The 16,008-nt window shown below is 46.8% G+C and overlaps 1 protein-coding gene across 1 annotated transcript in view; it reads left to right on the top strand.

Moving 5' to 3' along the window:
• Positions 1-14,910, top strand: part of T265_07051 (hypothetical protein) — a gene marked incomplete at both ends in the record, with an annotated part of 37,953 nt that extends 23,043 nt beyond the window's left edge. The window contains 11 exons of the mRNA XM_009172480.1: positions 65-220; positions 1,622-1,862; positions 4,066-4,288; positions 7,616-7,927; positions 8,553-8,778; positions 8,857-9,301; positions 10,471-10,619; positions 11,865-12,025; positions 12,363-13,328; positions 14,464-14,571; positions 14,695-14,910. Of these exons, the coding sequence (XP_009170744.1) occupies positions 65-220; positions 1,622-1,862; positions 4,066-4,288; positions 7,616-7,927; positions 8,553-8,778; positions 8,857-9,301; positions 10,471-10,619; positions 11,865-12,025; positions 12,363-13,328; positions 14,464-14,571; positions 14,695-14,910 (3,203 nt within the window). The remainder of the gene's footprint in view (positions 1-64; positions 221-1,621; positions 1,863-4,065; positions 4,289-7,615; positions 7,928-8,552; positions 8,779-8,856; positions 9,302-10,470; positions 10,620-11,864; positions 12,026-12,362; positions 13,329-14,463; positions 14,572-14,694) is intronic.
• Between the last annotated feature and the right edge of the window lie 1,098 nt (positions 14,911-16,008).

Raw genomic sequence — 16,008 nt, 5'->3', positions numbered from 1 at the left:
AACACTATATATATATATATATATATATATATATATATATAATTGTCACGCTGTTTTCCAACAGATGCAGAAGCTACTCACGTGCCTACTTCAAAGCCTTCCTGGACGTCTCCCAATGCGCTCCCCGCTGTCCCTATTCGAAATGACAGTGGTTCCGCTAGTTCAGGTGACGTAAGCCAGCAAATGCGTGGGACGCCGAGAACTGGTTTTATTTCTCCAGGTAAGCAAATTTTAACCTGAGGTTCTTTATTTCTCGGTAAGGTCGTCCCAGTGATTGAGCGAACATTGGACCCGATCACTTGGAGTACCTTCGACCGATGGTGTGACGGTGCCTCAAGAGGCTTTCTACAAGTGGTGACCTGGTCACGGATTAGGCACGTCACTGAAGCCGTTTGATGCAGTATTTGAATTTCGGTTACACTTCATTCTGAACTTCGAAGTTCATAAGCGACGCGTGAAAATCATTAATTCTAGATGAGCGAGCCTTTCCTCTGTCACTTCCCGTATGCTACGTCTTTTGTTCCTTTCTAACCTAGTTCAGTCTGAAATTCGTATGAATCGAATGGTCAGGTGCCTGTTTTTTTCATAACCCAGTGTTCAAGGCGCGACTATTGATCGGAAGGTCCGTGATTCGAACCCAACCCCGGCATTCCGACAACTCTTGTCCGGGCTTGGGCAAATTCACAATGTCTCGGCTCACGTGCTTCCTTCGGATGACGTGGCACCCGAACACCGGCAGGGTGTTGTTACTGTTATTATATTTGCTAAGCGCGGGTGAAAATGAATCTCTTGTCCGGGCTTGGGCAAATTCACAATTTCTTTGGATGACCTGGCAGCCGAACACCAGCAGGGTGTTGTTATTGTTATTATATTTGCTAAGCTTGGGTGTAAATGAATTATGGTTTTGAATTTCTTGACATAGTGGGCAAGATGGACCAAGTGGTTAGAGCGCGAATTTACTGACCGGAAGGTCCGAGGTTCGAACGCGACTTCAGCCTCTCGACTTCTCCTGTCTAGGCCTGGGTAACCTGGTAGTATCCCAGCCCTCGTGCTTCCTTTGGATGGCATGGCAGCTAGACATGGGAAGGGTGCTACAGCTGAACGGTTTTCTTGACATACCATTCTTATGCCTCTCTGATTCCACGCAGCAAATGAACTTGATTCGTTCATTTGGTAACGTGTACGTCATGATTAATGTCGATATCCATGTTTTTCCATTGATGTCGGATACTTGCAGTTGCATTATGTCAAGATTACCCGTCAATTAAACGCACCGTGGCCGATGAATTCCAAGTTCATTAGCTGTGTTCACAAGTCAACCAGTCATTGGATATTGGTTTTGTCATTGTTGGGGTTCTTGAACCCTGCAATCTCTGGAGGTCCGATCCCGAACATATGGTTTGTCTACTCTTTAATTGTCAGTCTTGGATAAGAACCTCTAGCCTCAAATTCTCCCAAAACAGTTCTGATCACGCTAAGCAATACTACGTTCAGTCACACAAAAAAACACTTTCTAGAGACCCTTGACTAGTTCCCTAGTTTCTCTGCGATACATTCGCCGTGTCTTTCTGTGGCCAGTTGGGATACCTGATTTTTTCCACTAATATTATTTTAATTTCAGAAGCCAAAAGCCTCAGCGATTCGTGTCTTACACTGTCATTCGAAGGTAATCTCCGGCCCGGCGCCGAATCACTCGTTCATGACGAGCACTCAACGCTCTTCGTTGTTTCCCGACCATCACTGATTTTGAGGAACGAATCTGCCAATGAGCGAGACTTAGTGTCGAGCGCAACTCATCGTGTCGACAAATCACCGCGACTTCGTCTCGAATCGGATCTCATTCGAGAGCAAGCCTTATTAGAGTGAGCTTTTGATGTTTGCTCCTTGTATAACACTTGCTGGTTTTCATCTTTGTCGGATTTTCGGTATTCAGCCACCCTTTCGCCTGATCTTCCTGATTCTTGCTTATCATTAGCAAGTAGTGTAATCTCCACAGTCATTTCATCGCGACCGACGGCATGCAAATTTTCTCTAAGCCGCGCAGGTGCTCACCATATAGTGACTGGTTGATAATCACCCGATCCTGTGCGGTCAACTTCGTTGTCGTCCCTTCGAAATGAGCTTTAACTGTGATGGCAGTAATAGCCATAAAGTTGGAGAATAAGTGTGAATGTCATCACACATGAAGAACCTTTAATTTGCAACACTGTCCGCAGCGTTGGTTCCAACTAAGCGCTCCTCTGTCCCTCCATGTCCGGTGCTGGCCAGCCCTTGTTTCATTTGCATTACTTTGACAGTAGAAGTCATTCCCATCAAAAGGATCTCTCTTCGTAAACAGGCCTGCTCTCCTGAAGAGTACTGACAGTGTTCGCACGTCAAGAGGCCTACCTAATCCTGTATTGGTCTGTCCTAAGCGGGTAACTGTACACTAATGGGTACAATAGATGGGTTAAAATGCCGACTGATAGACACTCAGGGAAAACAAGTGTTCCATTTTGAAAAATGTGAAGTCTGTTACAATATCTAAGAACAGCCAGATTAAGTGCCCAGCAGAAAGTCTCAACATGCATGCACGTGTTAGATACTTCATCAGCGACTGCTCACTGGTTTCCGTTCAAATGATAAACGGTGCAACTGTCCCGTCCGCACTCCGCGTGAGCACACTCTCTAACTCACCCTCAACGCGGTTAAGCAACACTGACTGGCAACAACGTGACTACGTACTTTGTCAAGCTTTTTAGCAACGAACTCTCCAGGTTTGTTCACGCTCTCAGCAGCGACAATCCGCAAACCTGTTGCAATGAGCGAAGATGCATAGGGATGTTCCATGCATGATAATGGGGTGTCGACTCTACTGATGGTCCGAACGCGAAAGTGGGAGTCAATCTTTTGGTAAGCAGAACAGTCATGCTATTTGGTCACTCATCCAACGATGGCACCTCAACACATATTTCAACGCGAATCCAATCTATTGGTTCTGTTTGAGAACTACTGTTCTAGGGCGTCCATCTTCAGGATTTTACTGTACTCGGCTCATCTGCCCGTGTTACCATAACTTAGAAAACGACCTCTACCTTCTTTCTCAGGTGGCTCATCAAGCTGTGCTATACCCTTTACCATCCGTAACACATTACCCGTGAGATTACTGGGAACTCTCCGACAGTGCGACGCATTCAGCTAAAGAAAATCCTAAGCGAAAGATTCAGCTGTAATTCAGTTGAGATTGATTGAAAACAGTCCTAAATAGTTGGGGAGAAGCAACGGCAGTGACCGCGCTATCACCGTTGGGCCACCGGTAGCAATACACAGTGTTTAGTGCTAGCGTTTCACTGCGATACAGCGGCAGTTCAGCTCTCTCCCTATATATATATATATATATATATGCTTTACCGCTTCCGCCCTTCTGGGAGCTCATCCGGTGGGCATAGTTACCAAGTTTCCATCAATCTTATGCTCTACGCAGGTGAAGCTATACACTCGTTTTCAAGCTAAGCGTTCACGAGAAGCTCAACCGAAACTCAGCGGAATTTTTTTATGGTTTTTGTTGTTGCTAGTCCGCAACCTTATAAGCAGTGTTGCGTCAAAAACAATGTCGTTCCAACTGAAACGTGAGACGGCTTCTGCGCAACATGTTCGATTGAAGGATATTTTTGAAAAAAAACGAGTCAGTCAGCTAGGCTTCCTTTTGAAGATCAATCAATTTACCAATGATAGGATTTCGCCACATAGTTCAACTCCATTACTGATGGAAAAATGAGGCTGGAATGTCCAACTTCCTTTTGGTTCGTTGCTCATTTCCAAGAGTTCACAAAGTGCGCATTGCCCTCATGTGTTACTCTCAGTTGTTCCCCATTCCGGACTGATATGTCTAGGTTGTAGGACTGAATTTGGTTATAGGAGACGTTGTGATATACCTCGGCATCGACCAGTGCATCCGATCACATCCATTCAGGCCTTTATCACTCTCTCTTCCTCACCTCCTGCACCATCACTATCTCGTGGATTTTACATGTCCATTCTTCATTTTGCGTCATTGTTTTCTGGATGTTTTTGTCCCTCCCCTAGTGAAGAGTTGGCCACAATCGAATCGAGGTTGGCCCGTCTACGCATGGCTGCTGCAACCAACGCTCATATCAGAGACGAAAACTTGTCAGCCGAGAGTGTGAATGAACCGGTGTCCTTGGTTGCGAAGCAAGTGACTCCACGTGAGGCCTATGTTGTTGAAGGCTTTGCTGCACAGGACAATCCGGATAAGAGCTCACGGGAAATGCCGCCTGAAGTCTCTGAAGTATGTTGGTTTTCCATGCAGAAACTAGAAGTTTTCCTGCAGGGCTTTGATTATTCATTTGTGACTTCATTAATTTGCAAATAGAGACGTTCGGCCTCAACTTGGGGTATGGGGTTTTTTTTTTACTTGGATCGGCGTTGAATCTCGATCCAAGAGGACCTATCGGGGGCGAGGTGGCCCAAGTGGTTAGAGCCACTCGACTTCCCCTGTCTAGGCCTGGGCGACTTAGAAGTATCCCGGCCCTCGTGCTTCCTCCGGGTGGCATGGCAGCTAGGTACGAGCTAGCTGAACGATTATTATTATTATTGTTATCAAGAGGACCTATCCTTTGATTGCCTATTGTGGCCGACGGATCAGTCGTGAAGTCGACTCATTCCATCACAGGAGCCACTAACCGTACAGCAATTGGGGGACCAATGGGAATAGGTAGCCCCAAGTGCAGTTCACCTTCCCTATTCGCACTCAAGACGCTTAACTAATCAATACACGATCAATACAAAGTCTGTTGTTGTCATCACAAACAACTGCTCTGAGCATCCCCCGCTTGTTTGATTGGCGATGCGCAATTGTGAGCTTGAAGCGTTGAATCGATATGCTGTCCCGCCCTAGTCAGCCGGCGACTGCTTGGGTTGGTGGAGTTCCCTCTGTTGTCTTTGTTGTGTTTACATGTCTGACTGATCCAGCTTTCTTCACATGGTACATGTTCGCAGCTGATCTCCAGTCCTTCGCGAGAACCCGCATGTGAATCAGTAAACAATGGAAGAATTGTTCACATTCACATCACTCTCGTTTGGACACTCTTCCTCCTGTCCTGGCGTATGTCAGGTGCCCGGAGTTCAAAACCCGACAAGGCCATTGGATATGCACTGCTGATGAGCTCTAATAAGAGCAAAACTCGAGTCCAGTGCTCCCCCCCCCGTTTGGTGTGGATTCAACAGAATAATTGCCCCAGGACAGGAGGACGACTGTTCAAACGAGAGTGATGTGAATGTGAACAATACACATCCCGCAATGGAAGAATTGACATGACTGGATGCAACCAAGTAAGCTGTGCAGTGATCCGTGTGGTTTAGACTGGATCGGTAACTCATTGAATACGTCTAGTTTGGGGATAACAACAGTCTACCATGCATCCTCGGTCTGAACGCCCCTGGATAGCCGTGTTTTGAGTGCATCCTGAATTTTATCGTTACCGCATATTTGCAAGGCCGGTGACGTGTCTTTCTTTCATATCGCTTATTTGAGTAGACTGACGACAAAGTTTGTATGCCTTCGCTAGTCCTGAAGTTCCAGCTTCTTTCGTGTTGTCCTGACAACAGTACTTGTAAGGTAACTGACAACTCTTCGATAGCCCAATACCAGTTTTGCCGTTCATTTGAGGAACATAGACGAAAGATTCATCTGAGTCTCCTGTCAACACCAACGTCATTCACAACTGGGTGTAATTTTGCAACATACGGTATTTTTCCTGCTGTGAAGTCCGGACGTTAGAACACCGCGAATTCTGACGGCGTATTTTGATGAAATGACACTGTGACTGTTGACGGCCGTCGACCTGTTCGCCGAGTTAACTTGCAAACGTTTCGTCCCCAATTGGAAAAGTTGTCATCCGTGCGACAGTTGCCTGATCATGTTAACGCCCATCGTCCATCGTATCCAAAGCGCGCACCTAACACTCACTAGTCGCTTGCTTTGGGGCTCGCACATTATACTGCAATGGATTTCGGAAAAGCGGACGCAAGGTGGCGTGTGTGTTGGATTGCCCGTAGTTAGAAACTTCATCGGGCCTATGTCCGAATTGCCTACAGGTAGGATCTGCGTCAGTGGAACAAGGAGGGATGGCAGTGGGGAAACATGGATGTGGAGCATCGTGGCTTTGCAGTAATTGTACTTACTTGGGTGGTGGCACAACCCGAGGGTGGCCGTGGTATGGAACTATTTATGCAGCTTAAGGTTGGACGTGGGCTGGTACACTGCCAGGATACCTAAAGGCCGGAAAAAAACAGTATCGCCGCTGACTGACAGCTGGACCCAGACTATAGACCCCAGCGTTCAGCGAATGGTGTGATGAGAGACTCATTCGATGTGGGTTAGTGTGACAAGGCTGGAGAAAAACATTGCGGAAAACTTTTGGGATAGGGCCGTTGCAGAAACGCTCGCCGTTGCATTGAAATTCATCCGATTCCATTACTCTGTCACTGCCTAGATTTGACCTACTCGGTGAACTGGACAACTCATCGCCAGGCGAAGTGACTATTGGGGAGTGTGCATGTGTGCTGACTTCTCATTTAGATTCGTCTATTCGGGTCTAGAATTCATATCGATACGTCTGCGTCGATGAAGTGACTTAACAATGTTGTTGTATAAATATTGTACAAAAATCTGATACAGCGAATACTTTCTGAGGCGAGGACTCACAGGACCGGTCGGCAACGGTCTCTAAATAGTTGTAGACTTTGTAGTAAGTGTTATGAATTGGGCATTCGTGTTTAAAAAAATAAAATCGGTAGCACTCTTTCAATGAATATCTGCCATGCTACACGAAGAAGGTACGAAGGCTGGGATACTGCCAGGTCGTCTAAGCCCAGACAGGGGAAGTCGAGTGGTAGAGGTCGGGTTCGAACCGCGGACCTTCCGGTCAGTGAATTCGCGCCCTAACCACTTGGTCCATCTCGCATTCGTGTATGAGGTGGATTTATTTCAGTAGAACAACACTGATAAAGTTTAACAGCGGGAACAGTGTGGCTCGTGATGGATTGGTCGTCTATAGTTTGTCTAGAGAAGTGGCCACTGTATGGGGTGTATCACCAAGTGATCCATTTTCTCGAACCACTCTGTTGAGTTTCATTGGAATGAATTAGGAAGCCTCCCAATAACCTGGAGGCTTAAGTATTCTCAATACTGAGATTGGTCTATTATGTGTAAGTAGCCCCAAACTAACTAGTCGGGTAGCAACAAGAGCAAGTAGGACTGGCGACGTAGCTGTCAAGCCCCTACGAAACGGAAACAACTAAGGCGACTCACTACAGCCAACAAGGCTCTAACGGGCACAGATCGATTGATGAGAAAACGTTCACAATCCAGTCGGCAAGCTCTGTGGACAACTCAAAGATCAAGCGGCAGTCATTCAAGCCCCTGGAACTAACAATCGTGTTTGCATGAAAGACTTGATGCAGTGGTCTTGAACAAGCAACACAATCGGGTAAATGAAGGGGTTGATGAAAGTTTGGATTTGCCCGTTTTCTTCCTGTTTTAACATTCTCTCTTGACTATTTGTATCTGAAACATCGGTGCTTCAACTAGCGACCGTTTCTCCCAATTCCGCAGCCCTCAATCCCAACCAAGCAACCCTTACTCAAAAGTCTGCCACAACCATGTGTTGAACAACTTGCTGCTCTCGTCCGTTCCCAAGTGTCCTCGCTTCGTGCTCCAGTGGACTTACCCAGTCTCACTAGTCCGACTCTGGTATCTTCATCGTCATCATCGCTGGTTCAACCGGATTCCTTCTCAGAGGTGCAACATTCACCCGATTCTGTCTCAGATACCGTGTCTGAAGATGTGACTCCAACCCCTCGAAAATCATCCTCATCCATCGGAATTACCTTACCGGAAGAGGAACCACTGACTGACGACTTATCTGTAAGTCCAGCCCATTTCTTACTTCATCCGGCGTGTCGACCATCCGTCACTCGTTTGTCTACTTCGTCAATACTTTTTTGTTTTTTATTCTTAAAGACAATCTCGGAATATAGTTGGGTTTGGCTGTTGTGAGCTCGAGATAACGCAATAGTTAAAACATGGACTTACTGATCACAAGGTCCATGGTTCGAATCCAACCCTGGCATCTTGACTGCTCCTGTCTAGGTCTGAGCGTGCTTCCTTCGAGGAGGCATGGCAGCTAGGCACCGAAAGGGTGTTGCTATTATTTTTTATTTACGACAGTTCCTGGCAGTGACGATGATGAGGCGGAGGAGGGGTGTCTACCGCAGCCCCAAAAGAAACACTCTTGAAACACGTACTTTTCGAAGTTACTCAGATGAATGGAACACACCCTCAGTAGTTGTTGCGTTTTCAACTTGATTAAACAGTTGTGCATTCTCCGCTACTCTTAAGTTCATCGACCTACGACTTATGTTTTACTGGCTCTGATGGAAATCCGTTTGAAATAGAGTGTTTGGAAGGTTCGCTGTAGTCCCTTGGTAGATCGCCGGATGACTGGAAATATCGTGAAAATTGACTTTCCCTGCACTTGCCCCTCTTTTAGCCCTCCAAGGAGCCGGTGCTTGGATTCCAACTTGATTCCACCGGTGCTTTCCAGAGAAGTGAACCAACAAACTTGTCTGCCGTCTTGGCACCCAATAGCTCTCCACCTATTCCAGACGATACGTTGAACTCTCGTGAAAGTGCTGATGTACCCTCGAATGTGCCCCTGGCACCTCGGTTATCCCTAACTGGTTTGTCGGCTGACGAGCGGGCCGTGTTGAAATCCGGTTAGTTCTTTTTCTGGTATATGTAGGGGGTTGTTCTGTTGTTGGGTAACTTTATCCTCCGCTCTTTCTCTTCTACAGTCAACAAATTGGCGGCCAGACTAACCAACGTGGCAATCCACGAGGCCTCCAAGGAACTTGCCTCATTGTCTGTTCCTGCAGACTCGACCTCGATGCCACCGTTACCCACCTCCAGTATGACATTACCAACGGCACCGGATCAAACTGGGGACTCCAAATTTTCGCCTTCCTCATCTTCCAGCTCAACAACCACCGGACTAAATCAAGAGCCCCTTGTATCCACTAGGCAGCCGAATGAGATCACCAGTCTTGAGCCGACCTGTACCTTTTCGTCGGATTCGTTGAAAGCCGAGCTCCGTTCATTGCTGACTTCATCGTTGATCAATACGCTTCTCAGTCGGACAACGGATTCCACCATTTCCACTACTGGTTTGTCTGGGACGGACGTACTGCGCCGCATTCTAAATTCACATGGAAATCCAGTGACCAATGGGGCCAGTTTAGAGTGAGTCCAGTTTATCAACAGGTTGCGTAAGCAGGTAATCCGTACGAACGAAGTAATTGACAAAATGGAAGATCACTTCCGGCCTGTTAAAAAGAAATGAATCCTTTCTGGGAACAGCTTATTACGATGGTCGTCAGCCCAACAATCCGGAATAAGGTACTTGCTTAAGTGGGGCTGCCAGATTCACTGAATTCGTCGGGTGAACTGACCAACCAGGGCAAGCGCCGCTACTTTCGGTAACAGTAGTCTTGTTTACCAGTACTTCGCTGTTTTACATCCATAGAGGGCGAGATGGCTCAAGTGGTTAGAACGCGAATTCACTGACCGGAAGATTCGTGGTTCGAACCCGACCTCTGCCTCTTGACTTCCCCTGTCTAGGCTTGGGCAACCTGGCAGTATCCCAGCCCTCGCGCTTCATTCGGATGGCATGGCAGCTAGGAACCGAAATGGTGCTACAGCTGAACATCCATAGACAATCATTCAAAAATTCTTATAATGAACCGAAAGGAAAGTGCGAATTTTTTCTTGGCACATGGGATATTCCCTAACAAGTTGCGCTCATCCTTGGATAATCGTACGACCACCAGGAGTTATCTGACAAAATCGAATTGATTCCATTTATCCAATGACCGCAGCTTCACATCGCTGACCGTCTAATCAATGCGTTCCGGCACAACACTCAAGATTCCTACGGGGATCTCGACAGCTCGTCGAGCTGAGATGTGTCGTTATTGTGTAACTTGTCATGGATGGACCAAGTGATTAGGGCGCTAATTTGCTGACCGCAAGGTCCGTGGTTCGAACCCGACCTCTTCCTCTCGACTCCTCCTGTCTAGGTTTTGGCGACCTGGCAGTATCCCAGCCGTCGTGCTTCCTTCGGGTGGCATGGCAGGTAGGCACCGGAAGGGTGCTACAGCTGAACGATGTATATCCTCTTAGTACTCAATTCTGAAACAAGCTGTGTTCCAACTGTGAAACTAATTCATTTCTCATACGTTAGAGTTACTTACCGTGTGAACGACGTTTGATGCACACCATGCTGGTTCATTACACTCCTCACACCCGGTTCGGTCCCGCTATATTCGGGAAGAGGCTTGTTAGTCACCAGCGCCTGTTTTGTGAAGCTCTTAGGGCATTAATCTACTTGACAATACGTTCTTCCATTCCAGCCTGCAATCGACACAAGCTTTGCACTCTTCAAGCGACACTGCAAACTTTGTCGGATCAAACGGAGAAGCTGCTCCCGCTGCTGTCACCTCACCTTCATCTGTTTCCCCTAGCAGCGCAAGCCAGCACGAACAACCGTGTTCCGTTCCGGGTGAGTCATTTGTTCATGTGCTCTTGCGGACACACCTTTCTTGCCATTTGATATTCGGTGTCACTTCGATTTTGCGGCCAGATACGATCCGCCCATATGCCCCTCAGTTTATAACACTTGTTGTTTGTAGTTCAGTTGACAATCTGTCACAGTCCCGCGGCTTTTGGAGACCCGTTCATTCGTTCCTCCGATCCAAAACACTAGACTGCTATCAAATCTTTTCACACATACACCTACACACACACGTTTATAGGTTTTATCAGTGGGCCTTTCGGATAACAAAGCATGCCGCGTAAACGTTATAGTGTATAAACAGCGTCTCATTCGTTCTCGTTCGTTTGGAGACATTGGAGTTTCTAGCCTGTGTCACTGAAACCACGGGAGTTTGCTAAGCTTTGAATCCCAAAATATTAAATTAATTGCTGAGAAACGACACTTTATAGACCCACAGAAAGATCACAGTGCTCACGGATTCAATGCGCAATGCTACCAGGTCACGAATAGCACTTTCTGTATGGTGATTCGCACTTATTGATGAGTTTAATTTGAGACCAAACCAGGAGATGCTGTCTTGAGCACTGTTGTGAATCGTTCGTGCCCACGGAGGTGCCAGCATAAGCACCAAAATCCGAAGTTTTCTAAGGAATAACACGAACATGCGAAAGAGAAGAAGAGGAACCCTGACTAGGATACATGTACAGCAGAGGGAATCTAGCGGAACTCATGAAATACGAATCAAAGTCGGTGGTGTTTTGAACGGTACTACTATCTGGACGACTCAGGCGGCTTGAACAGCAAAAATACTCGCGAATTAGATTTATTTATTTATTTATTTATTTATTTATTTAATTTATTTATTTACTTCAATGAGAGAACCACCTAAATCTCGGCGGAATCTCTCGTTTGTGATATTCCTCAACTGAATGCGCTGCGGAAAGCCCACTCCACGTTTCAGTGTGCATACTATTCGAGATATCGCATTATATTCTCATTAAGAAACTCCTCATTAGGTTGCTGAGTTGTGAGAGTTTTCAGCGACTTGTCAGTAGTTCCCTTCAAGAAAAAAACGGAATAGTTTTCGTATAAATCGAAGTCATATTGAATTACCCTCCTCAGTGTGGTATGCCAAGTCTGTGGAAGAGAAAACCATTCGATCATACCAGACGGGGAAATTGTAGCCAGTCTTCTCTAAACCCCTAAGTTTTCTGTATAATTTCTTTGCACTGTAATTCAATTTACTTGTAGTTCACACTACGGAGGCTATCGATTCTTCTCCATTGGACGAAAACACAACCCATCCGCCAAGTTACCCTGTGGCGGGTGATGAACTTCAAGCACCTCGTCTCTCAGAACATGAGGCGGCCATCAAACAGATGAAAACCCGGGTTTTGCATGAATACATCACGGTGAGTGTGGTCACATGACATCCATTTTGCCATCTATGGTGGTGAGTCGGACTGGCGAGTAAACCCAATCCGCTGTAGCTAATTCATCCTTGATCTGAACCTACCGAGTTGCTCGGAGTGAGCTCGAAGTACCATCTCCTACCTGAAAGTTCCCTCACTCTTATCTGACGTAGGTTAACTTGACAGTGAGACAGCCTTAGTCTTTCCTTTAGACGGCGGCCTTCCGCATACCGAAAGGATGCCATAGCTCATGCGATTCGTCTTGATTTGGTTGCTTCACGTTACGTTCACGGAAAAAATTGTTACGCAGATGCATACATTTTTTAACCTTAATCAGGTGAACAAAGATTGGTTACTCAGCTTGGCAGGGCACAACACCAAGTTAAAGAGCTTTGGTACGGCGTCGTCCACATCTGCATCCAGTTCACGAACATGCTCTTGTTCTTCGGCTTCGTTCCGTCATCTGTCGGCAGCGGACGGTGAATCTGATGAGGGTCATAGTTCCCCACAGGATACCAAAACAGACGCGGCACTGTCGGCTTCCGCAACCTGGAACGCAAGCCAGCACCAGGCGACCCGTTCCCAACCCTCAACACTGACCTGGCATTCTTCATATACGCCATTCAAGCCACTTCCGCGTCTTGAAGAAGCCGTTTCGGAGGAGTCTGTACAAGATTCTCTGACACATCTTCCCGTATTGGCTGAGAACGCTAACGCAGCGGTGGATGCGTCCCGTACACCTTCCTCTTCGTGGTCAGGGAGTCGCAGGTCGGCTTCTGAGTTTGGTGCTCTTTCTCGGTGTTCTACCTCGAATTCGAACCTCGAGTCCGCTCGACCCTCAACCCCCGTTCCTCCTGGGAGTACAGAAAATTCACCAGGATCATGTTTATCGTCTTCTGTGGAAAGAAAAAGCACATCCGAGGATACAACGTTACACCAACTACGCAATCGTGTTCCATCGACGCCGGCGGAACCCCAAGAGGTCGAAGTGGTTCCGTGTCTTGGGTCCAATATGTCTTCCGCGTCGTCCCACCTCCATCCAGACAGCCTGATTCGGGAACTGCTTGATAGTGGAGAGGATAACAGCTTTTGGCTGCTCAATCAACCGCCTCCAGCTCGGCCGTCTTATCAAACAGAACAACCTCCGGGCTTGGCAGCTCAGACACGGACCACAACCACGATCGATTCAAGTTTGGTGTGGGACGATATGGAGGGGGATGGATCCAAAGAACATCTCTCCAGTCAAGCCTTGGTTGCTACCAGTGACCCAAAAGTTTGGCTTTTTTCCAGTGACCCAAAAGTTGTAAGTGGCTTTTTTTTACACATACCGTTCCTTTGGATCAAAATACTCGTGCTTGATCAAGATATCCTAAAGGATGTGCACATAACCGTCTGTTTTCCAAAAAGTCCTTTGTCTAATCGTATCCTAAATACCATGAGATTGGGCTTGATGCTGACATCTCTTGACAGCCCAATCCCAAACCCTAAACAAAGAGCACTTTGCTTCCCGAAAGAGTAAATTCCTCTCAATAACAGCCCGAAGTTTAGGACCTGTGTGTTGGAGTTTCCCATATGAAGACATGTATTAAGGTACATTTGGTGTAAAAAACACCTTTGTTTCCAACTTGGTTGTTGTTTCTAAACATCATGTCAGCTACGCAACCCTCCACAAGGAGAGATAACTGCCCTGAAAAGTTCACATTAGTAATCCCCTTCATCCGTGGATAAACGGAGGGACAAAATTCGGTTTTTGTGGAAATCTGAGAATGTACATACCAACTGAAATTTGCGTCGTACTTCACAAGACTGCTAGCTGACACATTGGTCCCACTCACAAAGGGGCTTCTGTTTCCAACAGATACACTCGCCTGCGTATCGTTTTTTTTCACGGGAGACTCACCTGAAGCGCAGCTGAACCTCTCGTTTAGGATATACTCAACTGAATGTGCTGCACAACGATATTCGAGGTATCGCAGTATCTTTTGATAGTGACGGCGCTGTTTTGTGGCAAATTCAGTTGAACAGTCTTTTGGATGAGAGATTCATCTGGGGTTCAGGTGAGTCTTCCGTAGAACAAGAGGCTGACGGAGACTCGGAGACTGCGCCTACCTGATGGGCCATAAGAGGTGCGAAATCAATCGTAAGCTATTGAGTTTTCAGGTGCCTCGTGAGTAGTTTCCTTTATGAGTTTCTGGGTTTTTTGTTTAGTTTACTGGTCCTCACACTTCAGCTTATTACTCCTTACTTCACAGTGAAAAACACCATGAGTTCTAATTTATTGTGCGTAATACATAAAAATCAGGAACGTGGCAATGAAGAACATTTTAAAACATGGTGAGGTAAAATTTGACACGCTGATATTCTCAAGAGGACCTCCTACACCACACCGAGTAATCAATTCAATTTTCAATTTATCATCTATAAACCGCACACCGTAGGCACAGATTCGTTCCACCTACATCAGTTTTGAGCACCGGGAAACGGCAAAGTGGAATATAAAACCAAGTCTTGGAAGCGAAGGCATGTTCAGTTCGTTCGGAAATCGGGTAGCTAAGCATTGAAAGCCATAGCTTTCATGCACAAGCGCCTTACACACCGTGCTCCATTCGAAGAAAGACCGTTCTCTCAAGAATTTCACTATTTCTTTCTGAAATACTTTACCGGCTCAGACTACAAAGTCACCCCTCAAGTATTCCACACACCACCAGCACCAATTATATTTTTCGGTTCGCTTTAGCACCCTTTCGATGCCCAACTGTCAGGCCACCCAAAAGAAGTATGAGGGCTGGGATACCGCCAGGTTACCCAAGCTTAGACAGGGCAAGTCGAGAGGCAGAGGTCGGGTTCGAACCACGGACCTTCCGGTGGGGAAATTCGTGCTCTAACCACTGAGCCATCTCGGCCATCTAATCACTTGGGCCATATGGAAATAAACGTAGTGAACGTGGACCAGTTACGGTAGGCGTAAAGGTTATCCAAGTTATGTGGGTGATAAGGTCTGGTATGTGCTCCCTTCAGACAAGAGAGGAACACTGTACCAGTTCAGCTGGACAGACTGGATACATCTCTTCTGTGCACAAAGTTCTGGTGGGTAGAGTCGGATAACAGCAGTCACGTAATCCGGCTGCTTTGGACCGACCAGAGTTGGGAGCTGCAGATACAGGTGGAATCAAGGGTTCCATTCTAGTCCAACCAGTCGTTGAGTCGCATTTTCACAGCGGTAATCAAGGCCATCTCTTCCAAGAACGTGGTTAGTTCACGTAAAACAAACATTGTCGAACACCTGAAGACGTCTCAGTTCCGCTGCTCGAATAGGCCAAGTCTCACAGTCATACAACAAAACAGCCCGCACTGCAGCTTAATACACACGTCACTTGAGATTCAGAGATAAATCACTCTGACGCCATAGGTGTCTCAAATTAGCAAACGAGCCTTGCAGATTCGTGCGTTGACCTCATCTGTCACACTACAATCGGATACCTAAAACGTTCCACAAGTTCGAGTGCTTCCCCCTTATTGTAAGTGGCGTGTTCGGTGACTGCATGTCCAGAAGCACGACCTCACATTTTGCGGGTGTAAGGTGCATGCCAAAGGACTTTGGTCAGTTCATCCAAAAATACCTGCGCCTTCTCCTCTTCGAAGACGAGAACGATGTCGTCTGCACATTCCATATCGACAACGTTTTCCTCACAGACTATTTGAACACCGAGGTTTTGGAGACCTTCCAACGTTCGTCTCATGATCTCATCGATCACGAAGTTAAACAGGAGAGTGGGTATCCCTGACGGGCACTGCTTTGTGCATGGGAGCTTTTGGAGAGCTCTCCGTACACTCTCACGTCCGGAAGTCCGAGAATACAAGGATTGTATTATGTTCACAGAGTTCCGTAGTATTCCCTGGTGGGTAAGGGTGTCAAGCAGAAAAGATCGATCGGCCGAGTCGAATGCGCCTTTGAAATCCAGGAATACTAGAATTGTGGTCGT

The sequence above is a fragment of the Opisthorchis viverrini genome (genome assembly GCF_000715545.1).
Source record: "Opisthorchis viverrini unplaced genomic scaffold opera_v5_157, whole genome shotgun sequence".
Lineage (NCBI taxonomy): Eukaryota > Metazoa > Platyhelminthes > Trematoda > Opisthorchiida > Opisthorchiidae > Opisthorchis > Opisthorchis viverrini.
This window is presented reverse-complemented; position numbering and strand designations above follow the sequence as displayed.